Source organism: Notolepis coatsorum (assembly GCF_963971535.1).
Source record: "Notolepis coatsorum genome assembly, chromosome: 17".
NCBI lineage: Eukaryota > Metazoa > Chordata > Actinopteri > Aulopiformes > Paralepididae > Notolepis > Notolepis coatsorum.
In genome coordinates, this window is record NC_140181.1 from 87,181,742 (window position 1) to 87,194,213 (window position 12,472).

The following is a 12,472-nucleotide window of genomic DNA, read 5'->3' on the forward strand; positions in this document are numbered from 1 at the left end:
GGCATTTCCTCTCAAGGAATGAATCACAAAAAAGTGCCGTTATGGATGTTACATTTTTGCGTTATGGATGTTACACGTCTGAAATAGACAAAAAACACTATCAAAAATAGGGCTTTACCCACATGTTTGACTTCGGTGGACCATTTTGAGGGTCAAACCAGTCTGGATTCATGTTGTAGTCTGAAAAAATGCCAGGAAAATGTTGTGTAATGAAGTGTAACTAAAATGTGTAAATTATACTTCCAATTCAAATCGATGCCTTGTCAATGTTAAGTTAAGTTTCCAATGTTCTCTCTGAATGTAACATCCATAACGCTGGAATTGCCCATATATTTATATTCCTCATATTTTACCCATTCACTCACACATTTACACACCGATGGCGGAGGCAACCATGCAAGGTGTAGACCTGCTCATCAAGAGCAGTTAGGGAAAACCATGCTGCCTGGGAGAAGTAGGAATCGAACCGAGAAGCTCCGGATTACCAGACGACTGTTCTACCTCCACTGTCGCCCCAATAACTGAGCAGCCGTGATCACATCGGTTGATGGTATGATGAAGCAGACAATGTCTGTCTGCAGATAAAAGGTCCGATGTATTCAACTGTGACGTTTCACCAGTCAGGGCTTTTCTCAGTGTCAATGCAGATGGGTAACAGGAGATAAGCTCTTTGACTTTGGACTTTTCTTTGTTTATCCTTTTGACCCATTTCAAACCCCACCCTTTTTTCTTGATCCTCCAATCACAACAGTTGCTTCCCTCGGACCCTTGGACTCCGAGGAAAGCAACAGTTGTGATTGGAGGATAAAGAAAAAAGGGCAGGGTTTGAGATAGGTAGATACAACGCCTCCGGTGCCTCATGGTGAAGCTGCATACATCATTATATGTGTAATATAATTGTACATGGCCAATTAAGAAGAATTTCAATCAATTAATCAATCAACACCATGATTCAAGCAGTCCACCCACACGCTGGGCTTGGTCTACTTTTTAACAAGTGACTGGATCAACGCTCCACCAACTATTCAGAGAAAGGTTAAGTGTGCACTGCGGTTTGTTACCATTTTCTACATTACCATAGCAACCATGATCATGCCATGAAGAGCGCACACACATCCTAGTTACGCTGCTGGCCAGTACGACTTACTACCACAGTGTCTTCATACCTGTATCACTGTACATTAATACTACAACATTGTACATACATCTGATTAGCACCACACTCAGTAGTACTCATTTATATATTTTATACCTGTACATTGTATATTACTATTACACTTTACTGTTACATTTGCACTCTGGTTGGATGTCAAACTTCTTTTTCATTGTGCTGTACTTGTGCTGTATGATGAAGAATACATTTGAATCTAATCTAATCGAACAACATGTTCAGGGAATGGCAACACATTTAGGTGGCACACACCTAGGGACTAAGTCCAGTAAGTCAGGTAATATAGTCCCACTTCTCCATACAATGAGATAAGCCAGTACAGCCACAATAAATGTACTGAAATGTCACATGGCCAATCACATGCTTTCTGTGTTGCATATCTAAGGAAGAAGGCAATGAGATGAGTGAGCCGTGCCCTTAAGTCAATATATTATGATCTCAAGAAAACACAAGACAAAACAGTGGACTTACAGTTCAGACACACAGAGACACAGACAGACAGAGACACAGACAGACAGACAGACAGACAGACAGACAGACACTGAGCCAAAGGAGGGGATGATGAAGCAGCAGCATATTGATGATCCTGGACCTGGCTGTGTGACCAGTGAGCACAGGGCTGGGGAACATAACTGCATGTGACTGTAGTGGCAGCAGATGATGGATGCGCTCTCAAGGACTCAAACCTGTCACCACCACACTTGGCAGTTTTACTTGGAAATACTTGCTTTGGCTATAGGCTAACCCTGGACAAGCCGTTTCTGGAATCCAACAATCGTGTGTTAGACAACGCATAGCTTTTGTGAGCAATAGCCTACCATTCATGAGACCTTTAGGCTAGCCAGGAAAATGATTCGATTCCGGGCGTATAAAACCACCGGTAAACTTCGGTTATTCCAAGGACATATTGCTGACATAATGACCACATGGGCCGAAGCCAAAATAGCCTAGATAGGTCGGTCGTGGGCCAATCAGTAGCCATGGCAATCACGCCTAAAATTGCCATCATCATCATCAGGATCAGGATTACGGTCATGATGATCGGTTGCGTTGATGAGCTACATTATAGGATGGAGGAGCAAGCAACCATCCATCCGTGTCACAAACTGCGACCGCGAGAGATCAAAGCTCGGCAGAGGCGCACCATGCTGCGCGTCCATCCTATAATGTGCTCCTCCTGTCAAACACTGCCAGGCGCAAAGACGCGCTGTCACACATCACCAGGCAGGCAGCCTAGGTTTAAACCACTCTGCTATCAAAACGAGATCATTTATTGTGACATCAATAAGAATGAATGCATGACTTACCGATACCGGGGGCCGAGTAGATGAAATACAATGCGGAGGTGGACAGCGAGAAGAGGAATAAAAGCCCAAGGAATGACCTTCTCCGGAATCGTCTCGACATTATACTGGCAGCAAAAGAAAAACACAGGCACGTCGCTTATTTACAAGAAATGCACAGCGGTTCCGATTCGCTTCGAACCTCCTCCCAAGCGTTGCCCAGATGCCGGTATAACGCGAATAATCTCTCGTCGATCTGATCACCGGAGCGGTCGCTCTGCGGCAGCGGCGAGTGGCCAAGCGAGGAGGAAGTATGCTTCAGAGTGGGCAGAGGAGAGGAGCGCCAATAGATTCAATCAATCAATCAAGACATTCAAAATTTCGATGGTGAGGCTATGTCCAATTTGGAAGGGCTAACTGCGATAATGCAGTTAAAACTGGCGTGGTATCCTCTCATCATTGGCCCACAGTGCGACGCCGATCGAATCCGCCCGTTGCTTTGCCTACCAGCCCTATGAGTGGAATGGAGCGTCGCCCCCTCTGCAAAATGAGCAGCGCAGAAAGTGGGCGTTGAAAAAGTAGCTAACATGGGGCATGTGTTTCAATGGGAGTGTGTCTCTTTCAGGCCTCGACTGATTGATTATTCACGTTAGTAGGCTACTAGGCTACATGCTGATCTACGTCAAATGTATATACTCTCTTGTTCTGGACTCTTTTTGTATCACAATCACAAACAGTACTGTATTCGCCGAAATTCTTGCTTGTGATTGGTCAATAGTGCTCGTCAGAGGTCCGTCTGCCGAACAATAATGACCGCTGTGCGCAGCTGTTCGCAATCAAGCCCACTGACACACTGCATCAGTGCAGCCAATCAGACAGCGGGAGCGACAGAACAGAACCGCGTCTGCATTTGATCTTAATTTGCTGCATTCTGGTGAATTTTAGTGCATGTGAATCACAAAGCCAACAATTGCTTAGTACAATGTACTGTTATGAACCTCAAATAAAACTGCACTAGCAATGCTACTCTCTCCACCTTCAAAAAGAAAAAAGCAAGAGCACAACATATTTGTCTATTTACTATTATAATACAGTTAACCACTCTCTCCACCTATTCAAACAGAGCAAGAGCACAATACCATATTCACTTTACTGATGCACTACCCATCAACAGTTAAAATAGCCCTTACACAAACATTAAATAACAGACCTTTCATTATTACAAAACTACCTGGCTCACTACCTGGCTGTTACAGTATTCTGCAGAGTGCCATCTGCCATTCCATTCGCCGCCTCCACTGTCAATCAGTTGTATCGCCTGGTCCCGCCTCCACCAATCACAAGCGGCAGCACGGCTCCATTGTGTGTGTGTGATCCGAGGGAGAGAGTCAGATAGTTCTCCAACTCTGTCGCAGACAGTGAAATCCTGGTTGTTCCCCACCCACCTAGGTTATCTAACTATCGCGCCGCGCCGCCGCCACAACTAGAAACAATGGGCTGACAAAAAAATATATATATATAAAAAAAAAAAAATTATAATATTTTTTTTTTATTTATTTTTTTTTTGTGAAGGCCAGGCCAAAATAAAAAATAAGTTTGACTGGCCGCCGAGCCATACTGTAGTGTACATGGTGAATGCTTGACAAAAAAAAATTAAGAAAAATATTTAATAATTTTTTTTAATAATTTTTTTTTGGCTTCCCCTGTTATTTTACCCACGCGACGCCACTGGAAGCTTCTTCTTCTTCTTCTTATTGAAAAGTGGGGTTGTTCCCGGAGAGCTCACTCTCGGCCGTGGTTTCTCAGTGTATAATGTATGGTGCTCTCCCTCAACATGCAAGTAGGGTGAGACAACACCATTCTTTAGTCCAAATAATACCATACTTTATACTATATTATTATCATTCGTTTAATGTAAAGTCAGTCTTACATTGGCACTGCTTTAACGTTGCATTTACCCATAATCCATTGCTGTATTAGACGTGCCAGTATAACTTTTGTAATATGAATGAAGAGCAAATATAAAGTTAATCAATACACAATGAAACAATATCTTTATATCACATGTCAAAACTACTTTAATAAAAGAAGATTTCTGTTTTTCATTTCTACTCATTCGTCCAAAACAAGATAGCAATTCTACTTCTGCATGCACCGGGAGAATTTAGCTCATAGCACAGATTTGGAGTTGATAGAATGGACATTGCTGTTCTTAGGAAATGTTGCACATGGTGGAAATAATGGAAATGAACATTTCTAACATTAACATTGAGTGTATGTTTAAAGTTGATACATTGAGGCATGGTAGAATTTCACTTTATATTACAGCAGTATCAGTTTTTAACATTACAAATAGTGTCTGAATTATAGACACATGTTAAAAGTCAAAGTCAATTTAGTCATTTTCCAATTTGTGCAAGACATACAGAAAAATTCAATTACGTGCCCCCCTTCCCACGGTGTATATAGAAAGAGACAATAAACACAAAAGTAACATAGGACACAATATACAACACACAGGACTATGTACAATATAAACAGTGCCTACAATTAAATTAATGAATGAATTAAATAAGAGGTAAAAGAGACCTTAGTGTAAATATTCTTTAATTTGTGTCAACGTTATAAAAATCCTATTGTATTCAACAAATGAATTATGATACACCACAATGTGCCCTTTCTATCTATTCTAAATCTATGGCCTCGCGATTCCACGGCTGCGCAGTGCAGACAATATATATATACATACAAGGGGGAGGAGACTACATTGGGAGGGGGCGGGGCGAAATATCCAGTTTTTTCAAATCCCAATGTTGACAGCTATGCGTGTGACTGCTCCCACGGGCCGATTAAATCCACGGGGTACCTCTCGGCGTGCCGAAGCTTTTCCTAAATCACTTCCATCATCGAAAACGAGGGGAAAAGGTCGGCTTGCGACCCTGAAAATGTCGTGTGATTTTAAAAACGCTGTATTAAGTGAGCCTATTATGGGCTCCACGTGAGCTTTCTACCGTGGGAACATCTGGGCGTCCCGCAACTTTTACTCATTCACATGTAGCCCCGAAAATGCTTAGAAAAGGAAAGCCGAAAGCGTGGAATAAACTCGCCGAAACGGAAAAGTGTCCCACAGGCGCGCCGTGATTCCGATCCGCGTGAAAATATGCACGGCCATAGAGGAGACCGTGGGACACCTTTTCGCAACCAAATATGTGTCTCGAATTTACTCCCACGCGGCGCGCAAAATCGCGCAAGGAAATCGGACCAAAATGAACCAATGCTCCAGCAGTATTAACCAACACTGACTGAGTGGGCGGGGTAAAATTATGGCAAGGGGTAGGATTTTGGCACAACATTACGGCTTTCAGGTGTGGAGGAATTTTGTCATGTGTCGAGTCAGCAGTGATTTTGGAGACTGGGAAATACAGTTTTCTTACCTTGTTGTAGTAGTGACGGGATAACCAGGGATAATCCACCCTGCTACGGAACTACACTATGAATGTACATGGCCCCGGATACGGACCTAGCCTATAGCTGTTGGCCAAAAACACCTCTCCTGGAGTTTTAAGCTAGGCTAGTGCCTAGTGGTCCGTAGCCGCTTCCATTCACTGGTGCTAAGCTAGGCTAGCTTGCAGCCAGATAGCTTTCTACTGAATGCACAGAGGACATTGGTATCTATCTTCTGGTCTGACTCTGGAGAAGACGTTATGCGCATTTCCCATAAAGTTGACATGTTCCTTTAAGCTTTTAGTTTAAGTTTCAGTATTAGTTTTATTTTATAAAAAGAAATATTCTGGAAGGTATTTATCAGGGCAAGATTTAATAAGTTCAGAATAGGTATACAAACACATCATTTTGTGAAGACAATTGACTCACAGTCAAGTACAGTAGACATCCCAGGCACCAATGCCTCCCATAATCTTGCTGTTGAAAACTTTTACCAAATTGACAAAGACTAAAACTTTTCTGTATATATATTTATTTTTATTTAGTTGGTTGTTTGTAAGTACACAATATTGATTCTGTTAGTTTTAGTTTGTTTTTAAAGTAGATTTTTCTTTTATTTCAGTTAACTAAAAGTTTTTCTTCAACACATAGTTTTAGTTTGAGTGTTTTAATGAACGAAGGTTATCATATAACCCTAGTTATATGAGTTCTTATGAGCGTTCTGCTCTGCTGGACAACAGGAGCGGAGCAGGATGCGAAGGCCCGATAAATACACCCGCTGAGGTCCCCTTTACAACCATCAGAACAATGGGGAGGGTCCGGGCCCCCACACCCATCCTAGTGAGGGGTGGAGGGACAGAACACTGACTGTGCGAAACAAGGTGACAGCACCCAAAAAGACGCACAAGGTGAGTAGACCGTGGGACCCCACCGTGCATCCCGCTCGCTACAAGAGAAAACGTATGCGAAGCATATGTTCGCGTTACCGCTCCCACATCCCATGGGGTCGGGGTTGTCGAACCCTGACTCTGCCAGCGAGGCGTCTCGTGGGGTCGGGGTTCCGAACCCTGACTCCACCAGCGAGGCCTTAGCGGCGGGACGCGGAGGAGGTCCCAGCTAGGGGTGGGAATCGCCTCATGATACGATACTATCGCGATACTTGCGTCACGATACGATAGTATCGCGATACTCTGAGTATTGCGAGAAAAAAAAGAAAATGTTGATCAAATTTTATTTATTACCTTTTTTCAACTGCAAAGTAAAACTTTGTCAACATGTTTTATCTAATAAAATAAAGTTCAGTCTGTTCATCTCACTTCAATCATTTTTATTGCAGAACATGGTATTTTCTCAAGCAGACAGATGTAAACACTGTAATCTGTGTTGCATGTACCTGACAAACTGAACTGTTTGTATTACAGTCATATTCCAATTTAACTGAATGCACATGTGTGTGTGTGTGGACTACTGTACTATTACAGGTATTGAAATGAACAATGCAACTTATATAAAAAAAATAAAAAAAATATGAATAATTAAATATCGATACTTGGCGTCCCTGTATCGATACAGTATCGCCACGCAAAGTATTGCGATACTACTATGTATCGATTTTTTCCCCCACCCCTAGTCCCAGCCCCATGGACCACCCGAGGAACAGGGCTCTCTGTCGAGTCCAGGAGCCAGGACCTGACCAAAGGGACCTGGTGAGGACAATGAGGCCGTGGCATCGAGACCTCCCCAGGCGTTTGCTTGTGACACCACAGGGGGCGTCTGATACACCGCGAAAACTCTCTGAGGAGGAGGCTCTGAAACTCTCTGAGGAGGCTCTGAAACTCTCTGAGGAGGCTCTCTCACTGAGGGGAAGGCTCTGAAAACGCTCTGAGGAGGCTCTGAAACTCCCTGAGGAGGCTCTGAAACTCTCTGAGGAGGCTCTCCCTCATAATGTCATAATCTCGTGGGGTCATAATCTCGTGGGGTCGGGGTTCCGAACCCTGACTCTGCCAGCAAGCTGACTCTGCCACTGGCATACCGGGGAGACAACCACTCCAAAAAAGAGGGTTGCTCCTTTAACCCAGGCCGACAGGTTCCTTAGCAAGAGCATGGCTCGACCCATGCCTGGAGGACCGTGAACTACACAGGAGCGCTTAGAGGGGCTGACTGCTAAAAAACAGTACCTCGATGGCCCACCTGCTGAGCGGGGGAGGAGGGGCCTCCGTGACGTCCGGTCCGCCCCGGTATTTTCTCCTGGAAATGTGCAGGGCCCTCGGGCTGACAGATACATTGTACGAGCAGAGCTCGACTGTTACCCGGCGGGACACCAGGCTAGACTGATCTGGTCCGGCGCGACCAGAACGAGTCCTGGGTCCCCAACGCTGCCAACCCACTTCTAAAAACCGGTTACCGGCGGGGGGGGGGGGGGGGGGGGGGGATGAACTCCCTCCTGGCTGACCACATAAAACGCCACTATGCTGCTCGGCCAGACCAGGGCGTGCCGGTCCCTAAGATAGCTTGTTCAAATCAGATAATTTGAAAACGCCCGGGACCAGGCGCTGATATCGGTCCCTAAGGACCAGGCGCTGATATCGAAGGATAGGGAACAGACCTTTACATTATGCCCATTCAATGGGCTGTAACTGTCCCGGTTCGAAAAAAAGAAAAAGAACGGTCTCTGCTTGGCCGGGGCTCGCAGCCCGATAGCTAGGTTCGTAAAACCTGAGAACGGTGTTGGGTGAATTTCAATAAGAAAAAGCCCCAACCCATCGTCTCTCCCCATTCGGGTAAAAGGAGGGAGACCGGTCCCCGCAAGGACCCTTGACACGGGATTTATACACAGAACCTGGGAAGACGCCAGTTTATCCCGCAGAGACCTAATTTGACAGCGTGAGTTGGGATCTGACTACGCAGGCCCCAATTCACGGCATACCCGCGGGCCAATTAAAAAACTGGAACCCTGTGACGTCGTTATGGCAGGAGGCCCACCCCCAGCCCCACTCTTCTGAGTCGGTGGGCATGGGAACCCCCCCCCCCCCCCCCCCCCCCCCCCCCCCCCTCTGCTGAGGACGCCAGCCCAACCTGACAGAGCGGAATCCCACGTACGTACGTCATTACGCTGGTGTGTACCGGGGATCCCCTAGTGATGAGAGCGCCTGTTGCAGGCTATTTGGCCCATTACCCGCACCTGTCAGAATTTCACCAATTTGATATAACACACCCAAGAAAGAAGGGTTTATATCCCCACACCCCCCAAACAACCTCATGTAAAGTGAAAAACGTACGAGGTGAAAAAGAGTAGTGTCTCTAGCCCTGTGTTGATTTATAAGCGAAAACATACGTGAAGCATATGTTCGCTTCATCACTTGAAAAGCCAAAAACACGATAGCTAGCCACCAACCGTGGGCTCTGGGTCTACATTTGTTTAAAAAACAAGTCCATATGAGTCCCCACCGCTCCATTTCATAAAACAAGAATTGCTGCCTGCCTACTTTTACTTATCAGAAAAAGGTAGCGGAGCCCTCAACGTCACTTTGTTTGAGGCATACACAAAACACATTAGTGAAATGACTGCACGTTGTTTCAACAAAAACTGCCACTCTTAAAACGTAGTTTGGGGGGAAAACGAGGGGGGGGGTTAGGGTGAAAAGAGAAAAGTAGAAGAGAGGGGTGAAGGGAAGGGGAACAACAGCCTAGGCTCGGTCCCACGCCCATCACCTCCTGCCTCTTGCTTGCCCCCATGGGCAGGTGTTCTGGGAGGACGGGTCGGGGGTGCAGCGAGAGCTTGCAGGTCCCCTACCTGTCCCCCCGAGTGCAGGGTAGGCGGAGGTACCAGGCCGGGGTACGCTGCTGGGCTCCCCCCTCGGGGTGCGGCGCGCTTTCTTGTGGGTGCTGGCGCCCCGGGAGGCACTGCCGGACGTGCTGGTGCCCTGGGAGGCGCTGCAGGACGCGCTGGCTGCGGACTTGTGGCGCCGTGGGTTGGGTCGCTCCATGGTCACCGGTTTTAAAAAGTGGTGACCAAGGAGTGACCGCTGCTCCTCCATATCCCTGCAGGCCACCGCCACCTCCTCAATGGAGGACCCGAAGAGGCCGTCCTCGGAGAGGGGGGCCAGGAGGAGGGGCAGCTTCGTCCGGTCCTCCAGCGTCGCCTGTTCCAGCCACAGGTGCCGCTGGGTCAGGGTGGCCAGTGCCCTCAGCTTCCCCGAAGCGAAGCCATGGCCTGGAGCTGCGTGAGGTGCAGGATCGCCCCCAAGGCCTGCACTGTAAAAAATAAATGTTTTTTCACGGGAAATTCACTGTATTATTTTACAGATTACTTTTGTTTTTCTACTTTAAGTGTAAATGCCATAAAAATACAGTAAATTACCTTTTATCAAAATATTAACAATTAAATAAAGGTTGTAATCTGTAAATGTATTTGATTTTACTGTAATTTGAGTATTTGGCAACCATTGATGCCAGACATTTACCGTTTTCTTGCAGCTTTTTTTCTTACAGTGTGGGCGAGGATCTCACACTGGTCGGGACCCAGGCCCTCCACACACGTCACCAAGCCCGATTGGAACGCCGTGAGCTGTGCGATGTTGGTCGCGGCAGCCAGGTTCTGCGTTGAGGCGATGTAGACCTGGTCGGACCACATCGCCAGCTGCCGGGCCGACTTCCCTCTCGGCATCGGCTTCTTCCTGGGCTCCCACATCATATCCGGGCAAAGGACGGCTGCCAGCGGTTTGTCAAACCGTGGCACAGCGCCCTTTAAGCCCCGGACCAGACCCTCTACCTGCGTGAACGGCAGGTAAGAGGAGGTCAGGCCCGTGATGCGGGGCACCACTTGGCCCCAGGAAAGCCCGGGCACAGCATGTCCGGTCTGCCCTGCGGGTTCTTCCGGAAGAAGTGGCCCACCATGGCATCGGGGACAGGTGTCAGCGGGGGCACTGGCAACGGAATCCCGTTAGCCAGCGCCGCCGTCGCCATAAGCTTGGGGAAGAGAGTGCGAAGCTCTATCTGCTGCCTCTCTTCCTCCAAGCTACGTGGAGGTTGAGAGGAGGAGGCGCTGGTGGAGCCCCATAAAGGGCTTCTTGGGTCTCGTTGGAGATGCCATCCCAAAGAAAACAAAAAGATAGCAAAAAAAAATAAAAAAAAAATCCAAACTGTCAGATACGAGTGAAGGATGAGCACGGCCTCGCCCCATGGTTTATATACGTGACCGGAAATGGGCGTGGACGGGTAGATATAAGGTGCATGTAGCAAATACTTTTAAATGTATACAATAGGTATAACGACTTGGTCCAGCAGAGCAGAACGCTAGACAAGAACGAAATATAACTATAATAACCTTGGTGCATGTGTGTGTGTGTGTGTATGTATGTAATGTGTGTGTGTGTGTGTGTGTGTGTGTGTGTGTGTGTGTGTGTGTGTGTGTGTGTGTGTGTGTGTGTGTGTGTGTGTGTGTGTGTGTGTGTGTGTGTGTGTGTGTGTGTGTGTGTTGGCACTTCTATTCGTGTCTCTGTAGCCTGTGTTGATCATGAACTGTCTAATATGGAAATCACCTGTCTGTGACAAATCCACCTCGAATTTGAATGCATAGAGATTTGGCTGCCCCGACTCACGCTCCTCAGCAAGCTAGCAGCTTTTTCTTTTGGACTATTTTAGTGTTTTTTTTTTATTATTATTGTTTTCACCTCGAAAGTAGCCTGCTACATTAGATATGACAGAGACACTGCAAATTATTTTTATAATTTGCTAACACATTCTATAAAGACTTCATTTTTGTACTACTTGTGTTGTTGATTGATTGATTGATTGAAAACTTTATTAACAGATTGCAGAATGGGTACAATACAGTACAGCTCAATACACACAATTGTTAAGGGGATGCAGACCAGAGAAAGACTTTCGTCTTGTTTACATCAGGGTCCCCCATTTTCAATTAATCAGGACATACAGTATATGACATACATGACATACAGATATTCAGTACTGCTACATCTATACATTTATGACATACCAGATTTGCAAATACAGTACTGTTTGTGATTCAGAAGGAGTTAAGAAAAGGGAGTATATACATTTGACGTAGAAACTGTACATTGGAGGAGGTTGGGTGGGGTTGTGTGGGGGGGGTTGGGTACATTGGGATATTGTCAACCATACTGGGTAATTTACATTGGAGGTGGTTGGGGGGGGGGGAGAAACACTGTATAAACAAGCAAAACTGTACATTGAGGGGGGGGGGACACTGTACAAACAAGCAAAATTGTACATTGGACTGTTGACAAAACCATACTAGGTAAGTGACTGTACATTGGAGGGGGTTGGGTTAGGACATTTACAGGGGCCAGTTTTGAATTGCAGTCTCCCGTAGGTGTCCCTTGAGAGTGGTTTTGAAAGTGGGTGATCCACATTCCTTTACAGCTTTGGGTAGGGCGTTCCACATTGATGTGGCATAATTGCGAAACGTGTTTACATTTACATTTACATTTAGTCATTTAGCTGACGCTTTTATCCAAAGCGACTTACAAGTTCTGTACGACAAGCCATCAGGAAGGGCACAACTCTATCAGCTGAGCAACAATGTTCATCA

At 46.2% G+C, this 12,472-nt stretch overlaps 1 protein-coding gene across 1 annotated transcript in view; it reads right to left on the bottom strand.

The window, feature by feature from the left end:
• Positions 1-2,957, bottom strand: part of b4galt5 (UDP-Gal:betaGlcNAc beta 1,4- galactosyltransferase, polypeptide 5) — a 74,795-nt gene extending 71,838 nt beyond the window's left edge. Inside the window, exon 1 of the mRNA XM_084333638.1 lies at positions 2,479-2,957. Coding sequence (XP_084189764.1) covers positions 2,479-2,578 — 100 coding nt within the window. The 5' untranslated portion in view covers positions 2,579-2,957. The remainder of the gene's footprint in view (positions 1-2,478) is intronic.
• Positions 2,958-12,472: the final 9,515 nt, after the last annotated feature.